At 42.7% G+C, this 18,557-nt stretch overlaps 1 protein-coding gene across 1 annotated transcript in view; it reads right to left on the reverse strand.

Moving 5' to 3' along the window:
* Positions 1-18,557, reverse strand: part of TAF2 (TATA-box binding protein associated factor 2) — a 93,912-nt gene that overhangs the window by 50,170 nt on the left and 25,185 nt on the right. Inside the window, exons 6-14 of the mRNA XM_068984175.1 lie at positions 15,649-15,880; positions 12,907-13,091; positions 11,808-11,921; positions 10,589-10,688; positions 8,728-8,813; positions 5,404-5,539; positions 2,627-2,781; positions 1,857-1,971; positions 1,443-1,552 (exon numbers count right to left, since the gene is read on the reverse strand). Coding sequence (XP_068840276.1) covers positions 1,443-1,552; positions 1,857-1,971; positions 2,627-2,781; positions 5,404-5,539; positions 8,728-8,813; positions 10,589-10,688; positions 11,808-11,921; positions 12,907-13,091; positions 15,649-15,880 — 1,233 coding nt within the window. The remainder of the gene's footprint in view (positions 1-1,442; positions 1,553-1,856; positions 1,972-2,626; positions 2,782-5,403; positions 5,540-8,727; positions 8,814-10,588; positions 10,689-11,807; positions 11,922-12,906; positions 13,092-15,648; positions 15,881-18,557) is intronic.

The following is an 18,557-nucleotide window of genomic DNA, read 5'->3' on the forward strand; positions in this document are numbered from 1 at the left end:
TAAGAATTGCATGTAGTGTTGAAAGATATTCTAAGGAGGAAGAGAGGGAAAATATCATGGAATTTAAACACAACAAAACCTATCTACTTTGAAACTTAAGAGAATGAAGTAAATGATATTAAAAGGTCTTCCTGATCAATGCTTAACAAAAGTCAGAAATATCTAATTAAATGTCAACTTAAAACATATACATATTTCTAAGAACTGGTACCTGGAAATTTTATACAAGAAGATAAGAGATCTACCAATAAAGAAATGCTTTATTAAAAAAAACCACACAGGCCTGAAATGAGCAACGAAGAATTCTCAACACGTGCCATACATGCAAGGTGCTGTCCTGTATGAAATGAAGACGTTGACTGCAAAACGTCCTCACAGTACGAATTGACGTGCATAACTAATTAATATGCACAAGCTTTATGATGAGCCAAAGCAAAAGCAACTGCCTCCGTGCAAATCTCTCCTGAATAATTCAATCTTCTGGACACCACACTAGATACATGGTCACATGGGGACACACACAAGCGGGGAGAGAGAGCACAGCCTTCCTGCTCCTCACGCCAAACAATAAGCAGAGGGCACACTGTCATCACAGGGAAAACAAACCCAAGGAAATAGGGTCAAAAGGGGAGCAGCCAGACGTCCCCATGTCAGAGGGGGAGCAGCCAGACGCCCCCAACGTCAAAGGCGGACAGAACAAGAAGAACGATCTCCTTTGAACTAAGAATGTTCACAGGGCATGATTACAGGGAGACTTAGAAGCAAGTTCTCTAAAGGACTTAAAATCAACCGGGATGCTAGTCTGTTTGAGATGACCTAAGTGCAGTCATGAGTAAAAAACTTTTGTCCCTCAAATTCTCACTCCTCAAGCAAAGAACAAAAACGTTCTCATTTTTCACTAGTCACAATATGTGCTAATGGCTGAGTTTAAAAAAAGTGGTAAAGAAAAAGCGTATTAAATAAAGATGAACTATTGGGGGCAGTGTGCCTTAGAAAGACACCTACGGTGTTCTTAAGGTCACAGTGACACGGAGAAAACGGAGAGTAGACACAGGAAGAGAAGGCGGGGCGTTCTCATGACATATGCGCTCAGCTCCTTTCTTGAGAGTCACTGTTCATTTCCCCCAGATTTTCTATAGCTATAAATCCAATGAGATAAGTAAGAACAACCCTAAGCAATCTGTCCTAAATTTTTCCTGGCTCCCAAAACTCAAACTTCCATTCCACCTCCCCTTGTTCCTACAAAGTAAGGATTCTCATACTTAAATTTTAAAATTAATTGTTTAATTCTAAGGATAAAAATGTTGTCAAGAACAGAAGGTGGATAAGGAGTTTGGTAATACTAACTTGAAGTAAAATGGGGGAAAAAAGATACTAGATAACATGTCCTCTATCTAAAAAATCAGATATACACTGGGGTTTTTATCTTGGACAGTGCCTACCTTCTGCTTTTGGAATGGCAAGGTATATCATGTTTAAGGCTGTTTTCTTCAATTTGCAATGTATGATTGAAGGATCCATCTAATTCCTGTACTGTCACTTTAAGTGGTCCCTTTAAAAAGAAACATACTGTTCAAAGATAGTGCTAGGAAAAAGAAGAAAAAAAAAAACCCCCACCAAATCACATGTGTTCTTATATGTAAGGAACATTCACCAAGACATTAAACAACACTGTATAAGATTTGCATGTGGAGACACAGAAGGGAAGCTGGTGCCAGAGGAGGGGGAAGTGGGGGACTGTCTCCCCAAGACCTCTAAAAGTAGGCCCTCCCTCCCGTCACCCATAGGCCCTTCCTTTATTTAAACTGGGCGGAAAGTGGTGCAGAAAGGCCATTTTGGAAAAAAAAAAAACTTACCACATATTTCTGGGTTCCAGGAGATGTATAATCTTGTTTTATTTCCAGTTCCAAGACATTTCGCTTCCTATTAAAGGCGAAACTTCCATAAAATTTTACCACTCCGCTCTGGTCTCTGAAGAACTAACTGTAAAGGAGTCTTTGCATACTGGAATAAACACTCACTAAACAAAATTAATTATTCATTAGGGTAGTAGTAATTTTCAAAAACATTCCCACCAGTTCAAAGCTTGAGAGCGTACTCCACTGTAAACCAGGTGGCGAAGCATTTAAAATTCCCGTAAAAAATGTTTTCCCAGATTTAAAAAAAGATCCTGAAACATGAAGAAATTAGTTTTTTTGAAAGAAGCAAAACCACTCTACAGGGTTAATAATATAGAAAGTGCTTTGAAATGAAAAAATGTAACCACCGAAAAGTTCCAAGATGCCACGCAGGCTGTGCCAACTCCCAGCCACGTCCAGGAGTCACGAGACCGCTGTATCTTACAAGTGACCCTACAGGCCTGTCTGGTGGGTGTTCACCTCCCTGATCATCAAGCCTACGCTGCACTCACACACTAAAAGGCACTTTAAAGGGAGCGAAACCTTACGGATACAGATGTGTAGGGACGTGTGCGCCTCAGTGACTAGCTGGCACCTCAGAGGAAATGATTTACGGTTCCTGGTCACATCTACCATTATTTGCCTCCTTTTATCCCCCAAAGCTCTTCCTTCTTCCCCTTATACAAACAGTCTTCCCTCCTTCGCTCAACTACTACAGAAAAGGATACACCCACTGCTTTATTAAAGGCTGGATGTCTTTGCCAGAGACGTTTGAGATGGATTTCAAAAATCCAGATGTGGAAACCAACATTTGACTCCACATATGTGACTGGAACTTCTGAGATGAAGCAGTACTAGCCAAACTTAGCAGTTTATTGAAAACCTGTAAGAAAGTATCATTTAATTTGTCTGTGTAACACAATTATACATCGTTTTCAATTCTGTACTATTCCCACTTTGCAATGTAAGTTTATTATAGACAATCATAGAAGACAACAATTTCACATCTTACTTCAAAGACTGTTTTAGTTAAAAACTATGAGCAGTAAAGCATGAGGAGATTTAAACAGCCAGACTACAAAACTATTCTTCTAAACATGACTGAATTTTAACGATGTCCTGGCCAGACAGTGACGCTGTGTTTTTAGGAACTATAATAATACACATCTATAATGTACTGTGCCATGAGCTTTAAGAAGTTGAGCACGCCACTCTAAGAGTGGACTGGCTCTTTACAGACCACCTCTCACTTGATATTTTTGTTCTTCAAAGGCAAGGTGAAGGATAGAGGATTCAAGAAACTTAATTTTGAGGCAAATTTAAAATGTTTTTTTCAAAAAGATTACTAAAAAGTTATTTTTCATTTACCTCTAAGAATATCACCAATGGAAAAAAAAATGGCTAAGCATTTATAATACAAGTGTTTCTATTACCTCAACTAGAACATCTCAACAAGTTCCACTAAAACTTGCTTAAACATAAGGGAGAACTTAGCAACAGAAAAAATTAACATCTTTTAGATAAATTTGCTTTTTCCTGCTGAAAATATCTCTAAATGGCACTTCATCTTTAACATTCTAAATAACGCCAAACACAGAATCCCAGCGCAAGCAGGCTTCACTTCTAGCCTCGCATTTCAGTTTCATCTCCGTGAAAACCCTGCACTGCATGGGCCAAGAGCTGACACCCACTCTACATCTGGGGAAACACCGACAGAAAGAACAGGTTAACGGGCACAAAAACAGAAAGACAGACTGATGGAACCATACAGAAAGCCCAGAAATAAACCCACGTGCCTATGCTACTGCTAAGTCGCTTCAGTCGTGTCTGACTCTGTGCGACCCCATAGACGGCAGCCCACCAGGCTCCCCCGTCCCTGGGATTCTCCAGGCAAGAGTACTGGAGTGGGGTGCCATTGCCTTCTCCATACACCTATGGGTAGCTTATTTTTGACAAAGGAGGCAAGAATATACAATGAGGCAAAGACAGCCTCTTCAATAAATGGTGCTAGGAAAACTGGACAGCTACACGTAAAAGAATGAAATTAGAATACTTCCTAACACCATACACAAAGATAAACTCAAAATGGATTAAAAACCTAAATTTAAGACCAGAAACTCTAAAACTCTTAGAGGAAAACAGGCAGAACACTCGATGACATAAATCAAAGCAAGATCCTCTATGACCCACCTCCTAGGGTAACAGAAATAAAAACGAAAGTAAACAAGTGGCATCTGATTAAACTTAAAAGCTTTTGCACAGCAAAGGAAACTATAAGCAAGGAGAAAAGACAGCCCTCAGAAGGGGAGAAAATAACAGCAAATGAAACAGCTGACAAAGGATTAATTTCCAAAATACACAAGCAGCTCATACAACTCAATACCAGAAAAACAAACAACCCAATCAAAAAGTGGGAAAAAGACCTAAACAGACATTTCACCAAAGAAGACATAAAGATAGCTGGCAAACACATGAAGAGATGCTCAACATCGCTCATTATTAGAGAAATGCAAATCAAAACTATAATGAGGTATCACCTCATACCAGTCAGAATGGCCCTCATCAACACATCTACAAACAATAAATGCTGGAAAGGGTGTGGAGGAAAGGGAACACCCTTGCACAGTAGGTGGGAATGTAAACTGATACAGCCACTATGGAAGATGGTATGTAGATTCCTTAAAAAACTAGGAATAAAACCACCATATGAACCAGCAGTCCCACTCCTAGGCATACACCCTGAGGAAACCGAAACTGAAAGAGACCCATGTATCCCACTGTTCACTGCAGCACTATTCACAATAGCTAGAACGTGGAAGCAGCCTAGATGTCCATCGACAGATGGATGGATAAAGGAGTTGTGGTACATACACACAACGGAATATTACTCAGCCATAAAAAAGAACGCATTCGAGTCTGTTCTAGTGAGGTGGATGAACCTAGAACCTATTATACAGAGTGAAGTGAGTCAGAAAGAGAAAGAGAAATATTGTATTCTAACACATACATACGGAATCTTGGAATATAGCACTGGAGAATTTATTTACAGGGCACCAGTGAGAAAGAGACATAGAAAATAGACTTATGGACGTGGGAGAGGGGAGGAGAGGGTAAGATGCACGGAGAGAATAACATGGAAACTTACAATACCATATGTGAAACAGACAGGCAACGGGAATTTGCTGTGTGGCTCAGGAAACTCAAACAGGGACTCTGTATCATCTAGAGGCGTGGGACGGGCAGGGGGAAGGAGGGAGGTTCAAGAGGGAGGGGTGTTATGTGTACCTATGGCTGATTCATCTGGAGGTTTGACAGAAAACAGCAAAATTCTGTAAAGTAATTATCCTTCAATAAATAAATTTAAAAAAAAAGAACAGTTTACTTACTGGACAAACAGCTCATTAGTAACTGAAGCCTAGCTATAAAGCCAGATGCCCTGATTCCTGCTCTAGAGAACAGTACTCGGGTCACATGCGTATGGAACAGGCCCTTCTTTAGCACTCACCTGCAGCATGAACTCCATGCTGATCCTGTTCTCAATCAGCCTCATCACAAGGTGGGCTTTGCACTGGAACATGGTGTAGTACTCCCAGGAGAGCGTATGTGGGTGCTTTATGGAGAAGTGCAGATGGGACGCTGGGCTAAGAAAACAGATTCTCTTAGTGTAACAACTCTGAATGGAGTGAATAATAAATTTCACGGCTACATCAAGACACTAAGTCAAAAACTTCATGGGAATATCTGAGAAATTTCCTTAGCATGACACCAATGAAGACTAGGAAACATCTAAAAATAAACTTAACTATAAATAAATCATCAAGTTTTATGAAAGGACATAAAAAAAAATCTGAATAAATGGAAACATCTCCTAGGCAGGAAGACACCTAGCGTAAATAATTCAATGTTCTCCAAATTCATTCATACAGTCAATGCAACTGCAATCAATGTCCCCAGGTTAAAGCAGACACAAAAAACCAGTCAAGATGGACCACATATCTAAAACAAAAACAATGATAAAAGTACTAGAAAAAAATAAAGGAAAAAATGTTCTTTTCATTATCTTGCGACGGGAAAAATCTTCATTAGGAAAAATGTAAAATCCAGAGGACATAAAGACCAGATTGACCATGTAAAAATGAAAAATTCTAACATGATGAAGGAGGTTATCAGTAAAAGAGAGGAACAGTCAGCAGAAGATTTATGACACCCATGAAAATCTGCAGTGCTTACACTTTACTATTTCAAATACTGCCACAGTGACTACCTTCCAATACATATGCAGGTACTTCTCTATGGCAAATATCTAGAAGAATAATATCTATATGATAACAGAAATTGAACAGCTGAATCTAAAAATTACTCATTTTAGAATTTTGATTGGTACCAACAAATTACCCTTCAAAATTAGTGTTACCAAATTACTGTCTCACAATCAGTATGTAAGAATAGTCATTGAAAGTGAAAGAAGTGAAAGTGAAGTCGCTTAGCTGTGTCCGACTCTTTGCAACCCCATGGACTGTAGCCCACCAGGCTCCTCCGTCCATGGGATTCTCCAGGCAAGAGTACTGGAGTGGGTTGCCATTTCCTTCTCCAGAGGATCTTTCCGACCCAGGGAGCGAACCCGGGTCTCCCACACTGCAGGCAGACACTTTACCCTCTGAGCCCCCAGGCAGTCATTACACCTCCTTAAAAAGCACAGCATGTTGAAATTTAAAGTATTTGTTAAACTGGTATTTGAAAAATCGCGTTTAAACCTCACTCATTACTTCTGAGCTTATGCACAGCAATATGGAAAGGCCGCGTGAACCCCAAGGTCTAAGGGAATGGCAGACACAGCACGCAAATGGGGCAAAGGAGACTCACGCGCAGCTCCCAGGTGGCTCAGCGCTGAAGACCCACCTGCCAGTGCAGGAAGAGGGGGGTCAGTCCCTGGTCCCGAAGACCCCCGGAGAAGGAATGGCAACCCACTCCAGGATTCTTGCCCTGGAGAACCCCATGGAGCCTGGTGTGTAGTGCATGGGATCGCAAGGAGTCAGACACAACCAAGCAGCTGAGCAACAACAGAAGCTAATGCGCAGCCCCGAGGACTGCCTGCCAAAACACAGGTGTGATCAAGTTTCCAAAAAACACAGGTGCCAAAACACAGGTGCAGTCAAGTTTCCAAAAAGAAAGTACACGGTGATGCGCGTAATTAAATCATATTCTGTGACTGCCATATGCACATAAAAGCCAAAAAAAAAAAAAGAGGTCTGGAAGACAATATACCAAATGTATAATCCCGGTTATCGCCAAGGAGAGGAAGTGGAAGGAGTCAGACGTGGTAAAAGAGGGCTAAACAAGATCTTTCCTTCTGATTCCACAAGCTTCTAAACTGTGCTGTCTGAATCTCCTCGAAGAGCATGCATTCATCTGCTACTTTTACACATGAATTTTGAAAATCAAACATACAGACAGAACTAAATAAATGGGCAAAACAACACAAAAACACTCAGTGTAAATAATATTTGCACACAATGGGAAGGCTCTAATTACAGCCAGGAAACTGCCAAATAGCAGACGGCCAAGAGAACAAAGAGAAAGGAGCTAATGTCTAAATGGCTGCATGCCGTGCTTAGAGCTTTACCTTAAGCAACCCTCATGATTAAGGCAGATCATCACTGTCTGACACATTAAAATACACACACACTTAGAAAGGCTATACAATTTTCTTAGCTCACAAAATCAGTAACTATAAAAATCCAAGTTTCTCTAACTCCAAACTCCTATGCCTTCCCAATGACTTAACCTTGTCTCAGGGACCTTAACCTTGTCTCATGCTTCAACGAAAGACAAGACTACTGGCAAACAAATTCCAGTTTCTTAACCTTTGTTGAACTTTTAGACACTTGGGTAGCCTCATTAATCCTACAGACCACAAGAGAAAAACTGCTTTTAAATGCACAGAAAGTATACAAGTTTACAAAGGAAACCAATTATAATGAAATACAGTTATCAAAATATTTTTTAAAACTATGACATTACCAATACAAGTGCTAGTTTACTAATAAGATCTAGCAGTGGTCTACTGTTGCAATTCTAACGTAACGAGTGTAAAACATATCTCAAGATATCTGCTAACAATTAAAAGGTGATAGGAAAACATTCGTAATTTCTACATTGGCAAAGTCACAGCACTGTCTGTTATCTACAGACAGTTTATAAGTAAAGGAAACATAAAATTTCAGTTAATAGTAACAACACAGAGAAAACTTCCCACCCAGTTCAGTTCATATTCCATTAGTGACTTTACAGATCCTAGAACAAATAAGAACTCCTGCTGGCACCATTATGTTGCTATGAATGGCTATTTCCTTTACAGTGACTTAAGAAACAAAAAAGAGAAGGAAATAAAAGGCAAGAGTAAATAAGTGTCTACATAGTTGGCCATTTAGACAAACAGGTATAGGTAGGCTGTGTGGATGATGAAACCATCTACTTAGACTTAAAAAATTAATCAGTGATACATAAGCAAAATACTTGTTCCATTATTTTTAAATTTCTATGAGAACAGTATGATGTATTAATATTAGCATTAGGAAATTAATATGAAAAAGAAAAAAAGCACTGTCTTTTAAAGTTCTTTTTTTAATGCAAAGGTTTTTTTAATGCTTAAACCCATCTACAGCCACCATGTGCAGCAGTAATGGAAGGAGTGATGAGAGTATCACCAGGACCTGTGGTCTCCAGACAGACCACTTCTGTGGCCTGTACGGGCCTCATTACACACACAAGTGATTCTATAATCTCATAAAGCAAAGTTTGTAATATCATCTCTGAACAATAAACGTACTTATCCTTCTCTTTTCCTCCACCAAATATGGGATGTAATAAAACTCCACCAGTTTTTAGTTCATACGCCACTATTTTGTCCAGCTCCTGAGGATGTAAAAACAGAGGCCAATGAAAATTATTTTCCATATTAAACTTGAGACTAAACTGTGATTTCTAATTTCCTGGAATCAGAACGTAAATTTCCGAAAGTAAATGAAATGTATCTGGAGAGTAGTTGTGTTCTCATAAACGAAGCAGACTGCACAGCTGGCTGAGACGGAGCCACACAGCCGTCTCTCCTGTGGGACCACGGGGCGGCCGGCAGCCCAGCCATGTTTCCTAGCGGCTCTTCCCAACCTCTCTGACCCGTTCTTCAAGTTTCTCTCTTCCTTCTCTGTGTTTTGCTTCTGGTGGAGGATTTAAGCAAGTAAAAACAAATAGGGATAAAATTATCTCCGGAATCTGTGATTTTAAAACTCTACTTTCTCTAATATGACACAGGTCAAATTGAAAAAAAAAAGTTTCAATGGAAAAAAGAGACACCATGACCGCGCTGAAAATCCACCGCTGGTTCAGAGAGCACTCAGGCAGGACAGAGAAGTGGCAAGACCCAGCGGAGCAGCGCAAGGCCAGCTCTGGAGCCCGGCGCGGCGGCTCACTGCCTGGGCAGCCTTAGCCAAGCAACTCCGCTGCGTCTGTTTCCTTCTCTGTAAAACGCAAACAGTGACAGAGTAGTTAGGAGTTTAAGACAGTGATTATTTATACAATGCTTGTAACAGTACCTGGAATACCATAAATGCTGTATGTCACATTTCCCCCTTGGTTAATAGTTTTTGAACTCAAAAATGGACTTGTACAGTTGTAGATATATGGATTGTTTCCTAATCCTCAGTGCTTGAAATTTTTTACAATTACTTTTTAATAAACTTACTTGAGTTTAGGTTTAGATGACCAAGGTATGCAAAATGAGAAAAGAGGGAGAATAAAAAGGGCCCATCTAATGAGGCTGTTAAAGGCTAAACTTTTTCCAACCGAGAAGGGAGGAGATAAAGAGGATAATAAAATGCATGTGAACAGAATGGGCTGGGCAAAATACAATCTTTTTTTTTCTGCTTGGCCAAAATCTTTAAATAATGGGAAAAGATGCGAAAATGACAGAACGTCAATGTTTTGCAGGACTGGACCACGCACAGTGCGCACTTCCTGCGACCCGGGTGCTGCGCACACTGCGTGTAGGACGCCTCCAGTGCCCGCCCACGGCGCAGATGCTGCCACTACTCACTCTCCTGATACAAGAGGCCTGGAGAAAGTGGCCCATGTCATAAGGCCTGGGAGTGAATAAAAGCAAAGAGAACAGCAAACTGGCTGCAGAATCTGGCTTCTGAGTCTAAACCAATTCAGAAAGCACGGCTCCTCTGTCCATGGAACCTTCCAGGCAAGGATACTGGAGTGGGCTGCCAGTTTCTACTCCAGGGGATCTTCCTGACGACCCAGGGACTGAACCTGCATCGCCTGTGTCTCCTGCACTGGCAAGAGGACTCTTCACCCCTAGCACCACCTAGGAAGCCCTCAGAGATTAATGCTACAGGATTCCATTAAAAATAGTGACTGTGAGGAGCAGGACTATATCTAACAGGTGAATTGACGTTTAAGGAGCTTAAATATTCTCATTCTTAGCAAACGTCTTTGGAGGCCAACAATGGCAACAGAAACTAGATAAAACAGATAAGTCTCTATAAAATGATTCTTTTTTCAGAAAAAATCAGGGGCTTTCAATTAACAGTAAGTATTTTATAGTTACTAAAAATAAAGGAAAATCTGGAGAACACGAGCACGTCTCATTGACTCCTACGTAGATAAATGGATCCAGCTGCTCTTACCTCTTTAATCCAGTGGCGGTATTCATTAACACCAAAAGTTTTTTTCATCCAAAGACCATAAATATAACCGGAAATTCCTTTCAATACCCATTCATCAGACCTAAGCAAAAAGCCAAATAACATATTATTTAAATATAAATAAAATATAATAAATTTAATTATTTTGATAAGAATTCTTTGGATAAGGCCAAAGAGGGTAACAGAGCAAGCCCAGCAAGCACTTCACTGCCTGTTTAAAGAAGGCACACGTCCTGGACCTGTTTGGTGCCCACTCCCTCCGGCCGCCCCTTGCAAGTCTCGGGGCTGCTGCTCTGGGCTCCCTCTGGCAGAGCTCCTCCCCTAGGCCCGCCCACACCGCCCGCTTCTGAGGAGCCACGGGCACACAGCCAGGACCACACGGCTCAGCTCTGCAATGCCCACACTCTAGCCCTGCCAGCCCCGCACGTGATTACAGCGGCACCCGGAGACCTGAGGTCTAATCACTGATTTCTTAGTTTCTTAAGAGGAAAGACAATGAGGCCATCCATTCAGGTATATATCCATGCCTACCTATTCACTCATTCAAACATTCTGTCTACATGTTCCACAGACTCTTCTTGAGCGAAACTGTGTGTCTTAGGAAACTATAAATTAAGAGGCCTTACCCTCTGTCCTTCATTCACCCTCCAGAAAGAAAAAACAGAAAGAAATCAAGACTTACATACTATCAATATATGTTATAATTGTAGGTTATAATCTTAAGGAAATTTTGTCTGTTTCTTCAAATTTACCTCAGGTTAATCAGAAAGAAAACGAAAAGTATTTTATTTCTCACATTTTTCAAGTAAATTAGTTCAAAACCAGGCACTAACAGGAAACCCCTACAGCACTGTCAGCACTGTGGAGGAGTGCACTGAAAGCTGGCATCAGAATCCTGACCGCAGTTCTCTGCACACTCAAGTCCTTGTATCCACAGTATTTATTCCATTCTTTAAGGAACTGCTACTATCAAAATTCTTACCTTATTGAAAATTACAGAACTGATTATACTGACATATTGAGGAAATGGCAAAAAAATTAGGATAAAATTTATACTCATTATTTTTCTTTAAACATATACAGAATAGTGTCTGTTAATTATCTGCAGTTAGAACAAAGTTCAACTTACACTGCAGGAAAAGAAAATAAAAATAAACTTTTCTGATTCTTCTCAGGAGTTGTAAACTTTGAAATTACTCACCAAGACATTCTGGATATGAAACATCCAAAAAACTGCTGGGCCAAAGACTGGGCTAAACACCTTCTGGTCAAAGGTGTCTCATCTATAATCATAGCACTGTGCAGCAGATTTGTGCTGGAATTTCAAAGAGCAGACAGCTAATTATAACCAAGAAATAAATAACTATTCAATCAAAATAAAATAATCACACTTTTAAAATGATGAAATTCAACTAAGATATAACAGAGAAAAAACAGAATACTCTCCCCAACAGCTTTTACATCTTTTCAAATTTTAGCTGAAATCCATGTTTTAGTAACTTTTGTTTAAAGTAAGGGCTGTAATGTTCCCCACCAATTTCCGTGAAAAATATAAATATTCTTTTTGGGGGCTAGGCAGTTGTAGCAGCAATCAGAAATTGCTATGTTCATCAGAGACTAGTCATTTTATGAGGGGGGGTCTTCTAATTTCAAAAATCTTTTCCTAATAATACTATTAACTTTTTGTCCTATAATATTTACTTTCAAATACACTGACCCATCAGATTTTCTAACCACTCTGAAGAATGCAGGAACACTACTATTATGTCCATTTTACAGAAGAGAAAATGGACGCAGAAAAAAATATTACTGGTCCTGAGACATAAAACTTCCAAATTGGGAACTTTTCAAGGAATAAAATAAGGGAGGGAGATAAAGTGAGTAAGAGAAAAAAAGAAAATAAAGTTTTTTCCTCCTCAGGTTTTTTTACATACAAATTTCTGATGATATTAGTAAATTTTTATATGGTGCTAGGACAAAAACTCCACTAAATAGCCATATAGTCCTTTGTATATTTGTTTAAGTGCATAAGCAGAAAAGAGACTAAAACAAACACGTAAACTATTAGCAGCAGATAATTCTGGATAAAGATATTGACTCTTTGGGGCTATTTTGAAATTTTCTTTATTTCAATTTCTTTGTTTTCTACATTTAAAAATTTTAAAAACACAGAATTTCTACAAAGCCATTCATAGCTAAATTGAAGGGAAAAAGTTCAAAATGCATCTTAAAAATGATCACAAAATAAGTAACCTTCACATCATGAACCTAATTTGGTCATTGCAAATTTGGATACAGACCTAAAGATGCTCATGGAAGCATAAGCAGCCACTTCGACATAAGCCTCATCAATGAACACAGTCTTAAAACAGGAGTATGGGTATCGGCATGTGAGGATTTCTTCATAAAACTCAAAAACTTCGTGAAGATACGATGTGGTGTGTTTAAGCAAAGGCAGAAGCTGAGGTAAACAAAAATGAGTGACCTGGAAACAGAAAGCAGGGAAGACCATTAAGTAAGAGGTAGCTTACCTCTTAAATTCCCTAAATACCTCAATTATAAATGAAGCCGCATTTAAGTCCCTCCCCTCCCCTCATCTTTACAACAAATCCATGGCACTGAGATAAAACACTGGTATGCAATTAGTGACTACCATTAGTATGTTTATGAAATATTCAATGCATCAGAATTAAATTCATGATAGATTTTATGTCTATGAAATGCTTAGGTTAGATCCAATGAAAATATAATTTTGGTTACAAATTAAAAGTTTTTTCTACATATGCGTACAAAACAAAAATAATCTAAACTTTCGAGACTTACTATAAACCCGCCTTTCACTCATAAATCTAACCTAGTGAATACTGCATGTCACAGTACTATCTTATAGAATTAGAAGCTGACTATCTTCAGCACACACAAAGAACAACATGAAAGCTGCAGGGAAGGCTTACTGGCAGTGAGGAGATAAGGAATGCAGGCAACAGAAACAATAATTCGGACTTTCTTCCACTACATCCCACTTTGGACACGAACACTCATATATTACATACCGTCTCACTGCTCCTTATTACGACTCTGTGCATAAGAGTAACATCAAAAATGACATCATCACTCTGACCAGCAGGCCCCCCAGGTGGCTCAGGGGTAAAGAATGCCTGCCAATGCAGGAGACGGGGGTTTGATCCCTGGATCAGAAAGATCCCCTGGAGGAGGGCATGGCAACCCATCCAGAATTCTCACCAAGTGACTCCCATGGACAGAGGAGCCTGGTGGGCTACAGACTACGGGGTCGCAAACAATTAGACAAGACTGAGCAACTGAGCATGCAGGCACTCTGACCAAAATGATCCAGAAAGGTTTTATGAAGACGACTAAATCTGAGCTAATCTTTTAGAACTGGACAAAAGTTTGACAGGTATGGACAGAAAAAGAGGACATTGCAAATGGAGTCAAAGATGGGAAAATACAGTTTGGTTGGAAAAAATATAGGTAAACTATGTTGAACAAACATAAATAGAAAAGAAATTAGGAAAAAGCTAGAAAGGACTGCTGCTGTTGCTGCTAAGTCACTTCAGTCGTGTCCGACTCTGTGCGACCCCACAGACAGCAGCCCACCAGGCTCCCCCATCCCTGGGATTCTCCAGGCAAGAACACTGGAGTGGGCTGCCATTTCCTTCTCCAATGCATCAAAGTGAAAAGTCAAAGTGAAGTCGCTCAGTCGTGTCTGACTTAGCGACCCCATGGACTGCAGCCCACCAGGCTCCTCTGTCCATGGGATTCTCCAGGCAAGAGCACTGGAGTGAGATGCCACTGCCTTCTCCCGAGAAAGGACTATTAGGGTCAAATTCTAGATGCTCTTGAAAGCCATGCTAAAGATATCTGATGACTGCAGGATGTGGAGACAAGGAAAGCTTTTAACATACAATAAAAACTACTCTTCTGGCAACATTATGAAAGGGCAGACTAGATTGCCCTAAGTGGAGGGTGAGCGGGCGTGGGTCACCAGTGCTCAGGGCCCAGCTGCACCGCGACGAGCACTCTCGCTGGCACAAACAAAACAGAAAATACTATTTATCAAAAAAAGACTCACTTTTAAACAAAACTACATGACAGCAAACCTACTGGTAATACAAGAGAAACTTTACTTGAGAGAGAAAGACTAAGTCACAGGCTGTAAGTATTAAAGAAAAATATTTCTTGACTGACATTTACGTTTCTCCCATCCGATGGCTCAGTGGGAAACCAAAAATTCTTCCAAAATACGAACCAGGTACTAATCAAATTTTTATTTTAAAGTGGGTCATTTACCAAAAAATGGTAAAATTCACTGCATCTTATCAGTGAATACACGTTTAAGAGTCATTGTTAAGATACCAAACGCAAACCATTCATAAAGTATCTTGAATATTTTCCATGATTGATTTTATAAACCTTGTCAATTAAGGGATTCATTCAAATGTTACTTTAAACCTACACAGAGACTATGAGGGTCAATAACAAATCAATCACTTTATACCCAAGAGAAACGTGATGCTTAAGGAGGCCTAACAGCACGACAGGGCTTATCAACTGGTCCCTGATTTACGATCAGACATGCGGAGGGAACTGGAGGAAACCTCAGTGAGCTCACTGACCCGGGCTCCAATCCTGCCTGCCTTAACCTTTCTCTTCCCTCTACATATGCTGAAGTTAGAATAAATCTTGCTTTTTAATTCTGAAACTGCAATATTTCAGGTTCTGGAGAGGGAACTAGAACATTCATAAACTCAAAGTAGTTCTACAACAGAATCAGTTATAGAAATCGACCAATACTCTAACCAAGTTACTTGAAGCTCTTTTGGAACACTAAGCCCTCTGATGGAAAAAATATGAAAATTAAAAGAGTTTATGTCATTATACATTTCAGATTAAAAAACCTTCTCTCTAGTGAGAGTTCTCGTAGCTGAAAAAAGAATTAAGAAAACCTTGGTATTTTATTCGTATTCTCCCGATCAGGCTTGAAAGAGTAGGAGAGGAGGGAGCAAGAAGCCACAGTTTACCTCGTGCATATATGGATCTACGAGGATTTCAAAAGGTCCAATGGCCAAGGAGATGTTGGATGCAGATGTTGGAATGGTGAGCATGTAATGGAAGGTCTTCTTCCTCATGTCATGGGTGTACACGGTCTCCACCAAGTCTCCATTGGAGACCGCCACCATGGCAGCGTCCACTGTGAACTCTAACTTCCACGTGCATAACTCAGAGTATGAATCGACACATGGGAACCAAAATCTAGAAAAAAGATCAACAGTACAGAAAATGTTGAAAATGTAAGCTACATTGTTCCTCCCACATATAAGTTATTTTAACATTTACAGAATGCATACAAAAAATCTCTTTTACATCTCTGCACACTAATGCTTTCTACTGAGCAATGTGAAAAATGTGATTAACGATACAGCCCTGTCTCCAAATATTACTTGGCAATATTAATAAAATATATCATGTGCTACCTCCAGTTTAAACCCTGAAAAGAAGTAACCAAATCTGAGTTTCTGATGTTTTAATTACAAATAATTTTTACTTGTATATTTAGTTTTTATGTAGCATTCATTTTTAGGATTGAAAAATGCTTACAATAAAGTTTTAAAAAATACAATACTCAGAATCCATTCTATACATCAGGAAACTGCTTCTCTGGAGTATGTGATGTACTGTATAAATTCAAACAGCACTGATAAAGCCAGACATTAAATTTCTAGTCAATGTTCTACTCAGATCAGGTTTTACTGTGTACCAGGGTCTGTACTTGTTACTGAAATACAAAGAAGGATAAGACAATATCCCTGGCTTGGAGGAGTTAATAGTCTGAAGAGAAAACAAAGAGAATATTTCAGTAACATGGTTAAATACAGAGCTACGAGAGTGAACTACAATTACATGGAACAATAAAGGTCCATCTCACTACCACAGTTATACAAGAAAGGCAGATACAAAGAGCATGATACACATGCTTCCACTTAATAAAGTCCAAAACCAGGTGCAACTAATCCATGGCATTCTGGAGCTCAGGATGGAGGTTACTGCTCAGGCTATCAGGAGAAGTAGTGAGTGCACGTGGGTAGATGCGGTGACCCTGCAACGCTGATAATGCTACAGTTCTTTTTCTCGATGTGAGTGGGAATTACAGGAATCTGTTCACTTTCAAAGGTACCAAGCTTTCTATTTACAATTCATTACTTTTCCGTACGCTGTTTCACTTCAACACAAAAGTTTAAAGAGTAAAAGAGCAGCGACGGCTTCAGAAGAGCAGGCTGAAGAGGAGCAGGGGAGGACAGGGCTGAGAAAGGGCCCGGGGGGGGGGGGGGTCCAGCAGGGAGCACCGTGCTGCATGTGCGCACACACAGAGAGGAGCAGGGGAGGACAGGGCTGAGGAGGGGGCCGGGGGAGGGGGGTCCAGCAGGGAGCACCGTGCTGCATGCGCGCACAGAGAGGAGCGGGGGGAGGACAGGGCTGAGGAGGGGCCCGGGGGAGGGGGTCCAGCAGGGAGCACCGTGCTGCATGCGCGCACAGAGAGGAGCGGGGGGAGGACAGGGCTGAGGAGGGGCCCGGGGGAGGGGGTCCAGCAGGGAGCACCGTGCTGCATGCGCGCACAGAGAGGAGCGGGGGGAGGACAGGGCTGAGGAGGGGCCCGGGGGAGGGGGTCCAGCAGGGAGCACCGTGCTGCATGCGCGCACACACAGAGAGGAGCGGGGGGAGGACAGGGCTGAGGAGGGGCCCGGGGGAGGGGGTCCAGCAGGGAGCACCGTGCTGCATGCGCGCACACACAGAGAGGAGCGGGGGGAGGACAGGGCTGAGGAGGGGCCCGGGGGAGGGGGTCCAGCAGGGAGCACCGTGCTGCATGCGCGCACAGAGAGGAGCGGGGGAAGGACAGGGCTGAGGAGGGGCCCGGGGGAGGGGGTCCAGCAGGGAGCACCGTGCTGCATGCGCGCACAGAGAGGAGCGGGGGGAGGGGGTCCAGCAGGGAGCACCGTGCTGCATGCGTGCACAGAGAGGAGCGGGGGGAGGACAGGGCTGAGGAGGGGCCCGGAGTGGGGGGGGGGGTCCAGCAGGGAGCACCGTGCTGCATGCGCGCACAGAGAGGAGCGGGGGGAGGACAGGGCTGAGGAGGGGCCCGGGGGAGGGGGTCCAGCAGGGAGCACCGTGCTGCATGCGCGCACAGAGAGGAGCGGGGGGAGGGGGTCCAGCAGGGAGCACCGTGCTGCATGCGTGCACAGAGAGGAGCGGGGGGAGGACAGGGCTGAGGAGGGGCCCGGGGGAGGGGGTCCAGCAGGGAGCACCGTGCTGCATGCGCGCACAGAGAGGAGCGGGGGGAGGACAGGGCTGAGGAGGGGCCCGGGGGAGGGGGTCCAGCAGGGAGCACCATGCTGCATGCGCGCACAGAGAGGAGCGGGGGGAGGACAGGGCTGAGGAGGGGCCCGGGGGAGGGGGGTCCAGCAGGGAGCACCGTGCTGCATGTGCGCACACACAGAGAGGAGCGGGGGGAGGACAGGGCTGAGGAGGGGCCTGGGGGAGGGGGGTCCAGCAGGGAGCACCGTGCTGCATGCGCGCACAGAGAGGAGCGGGGGGAGGACAGGGCTGAGGAGGGGCCCGGGGGAGGGGGGTCCAGCAGGGAGCACCGTGCTGCATGCGCGCACAGAGAGGAGCGGGGGGAGGACAGGGCTGAGGAGGGGCCCGGGGGAGGGGGGTCCAGCAGGGAGCACCGTGCTGCATGCGCGCACAGAGAGGAGCGGGGGGAGGACAGGGCTGAGGAGGGGCCCGGGGGCGGGGGGCGGGGGGGTCCAGCAGGGAGCACCATGCTGCATGCGCGCACACACAGAGAGGAGCGGGGGGAGGACAGGGCTGAGGAGGAGTGGGGGGGGGGGAGGGCCCAGCAGAGGGCGCAGCCCAGGCCCACACCCACATCCAA

This window comes from Capricornis sumatraensis, chromosome 11 (assembly GCF_032405125.1).
Source record: "Capricornis sumatraensis isolate serow.1 chromosome 11, serow.2, whole genome shotgun sequence".
In the NCBI taxonomy this organism is placed as follows: domain Eukaryota; kingdom Metazoa; phylum Chordata; class Mammalia; order Artiodactyla; family Bovidae; genus Capricornis; species Capricornis sumatraensis.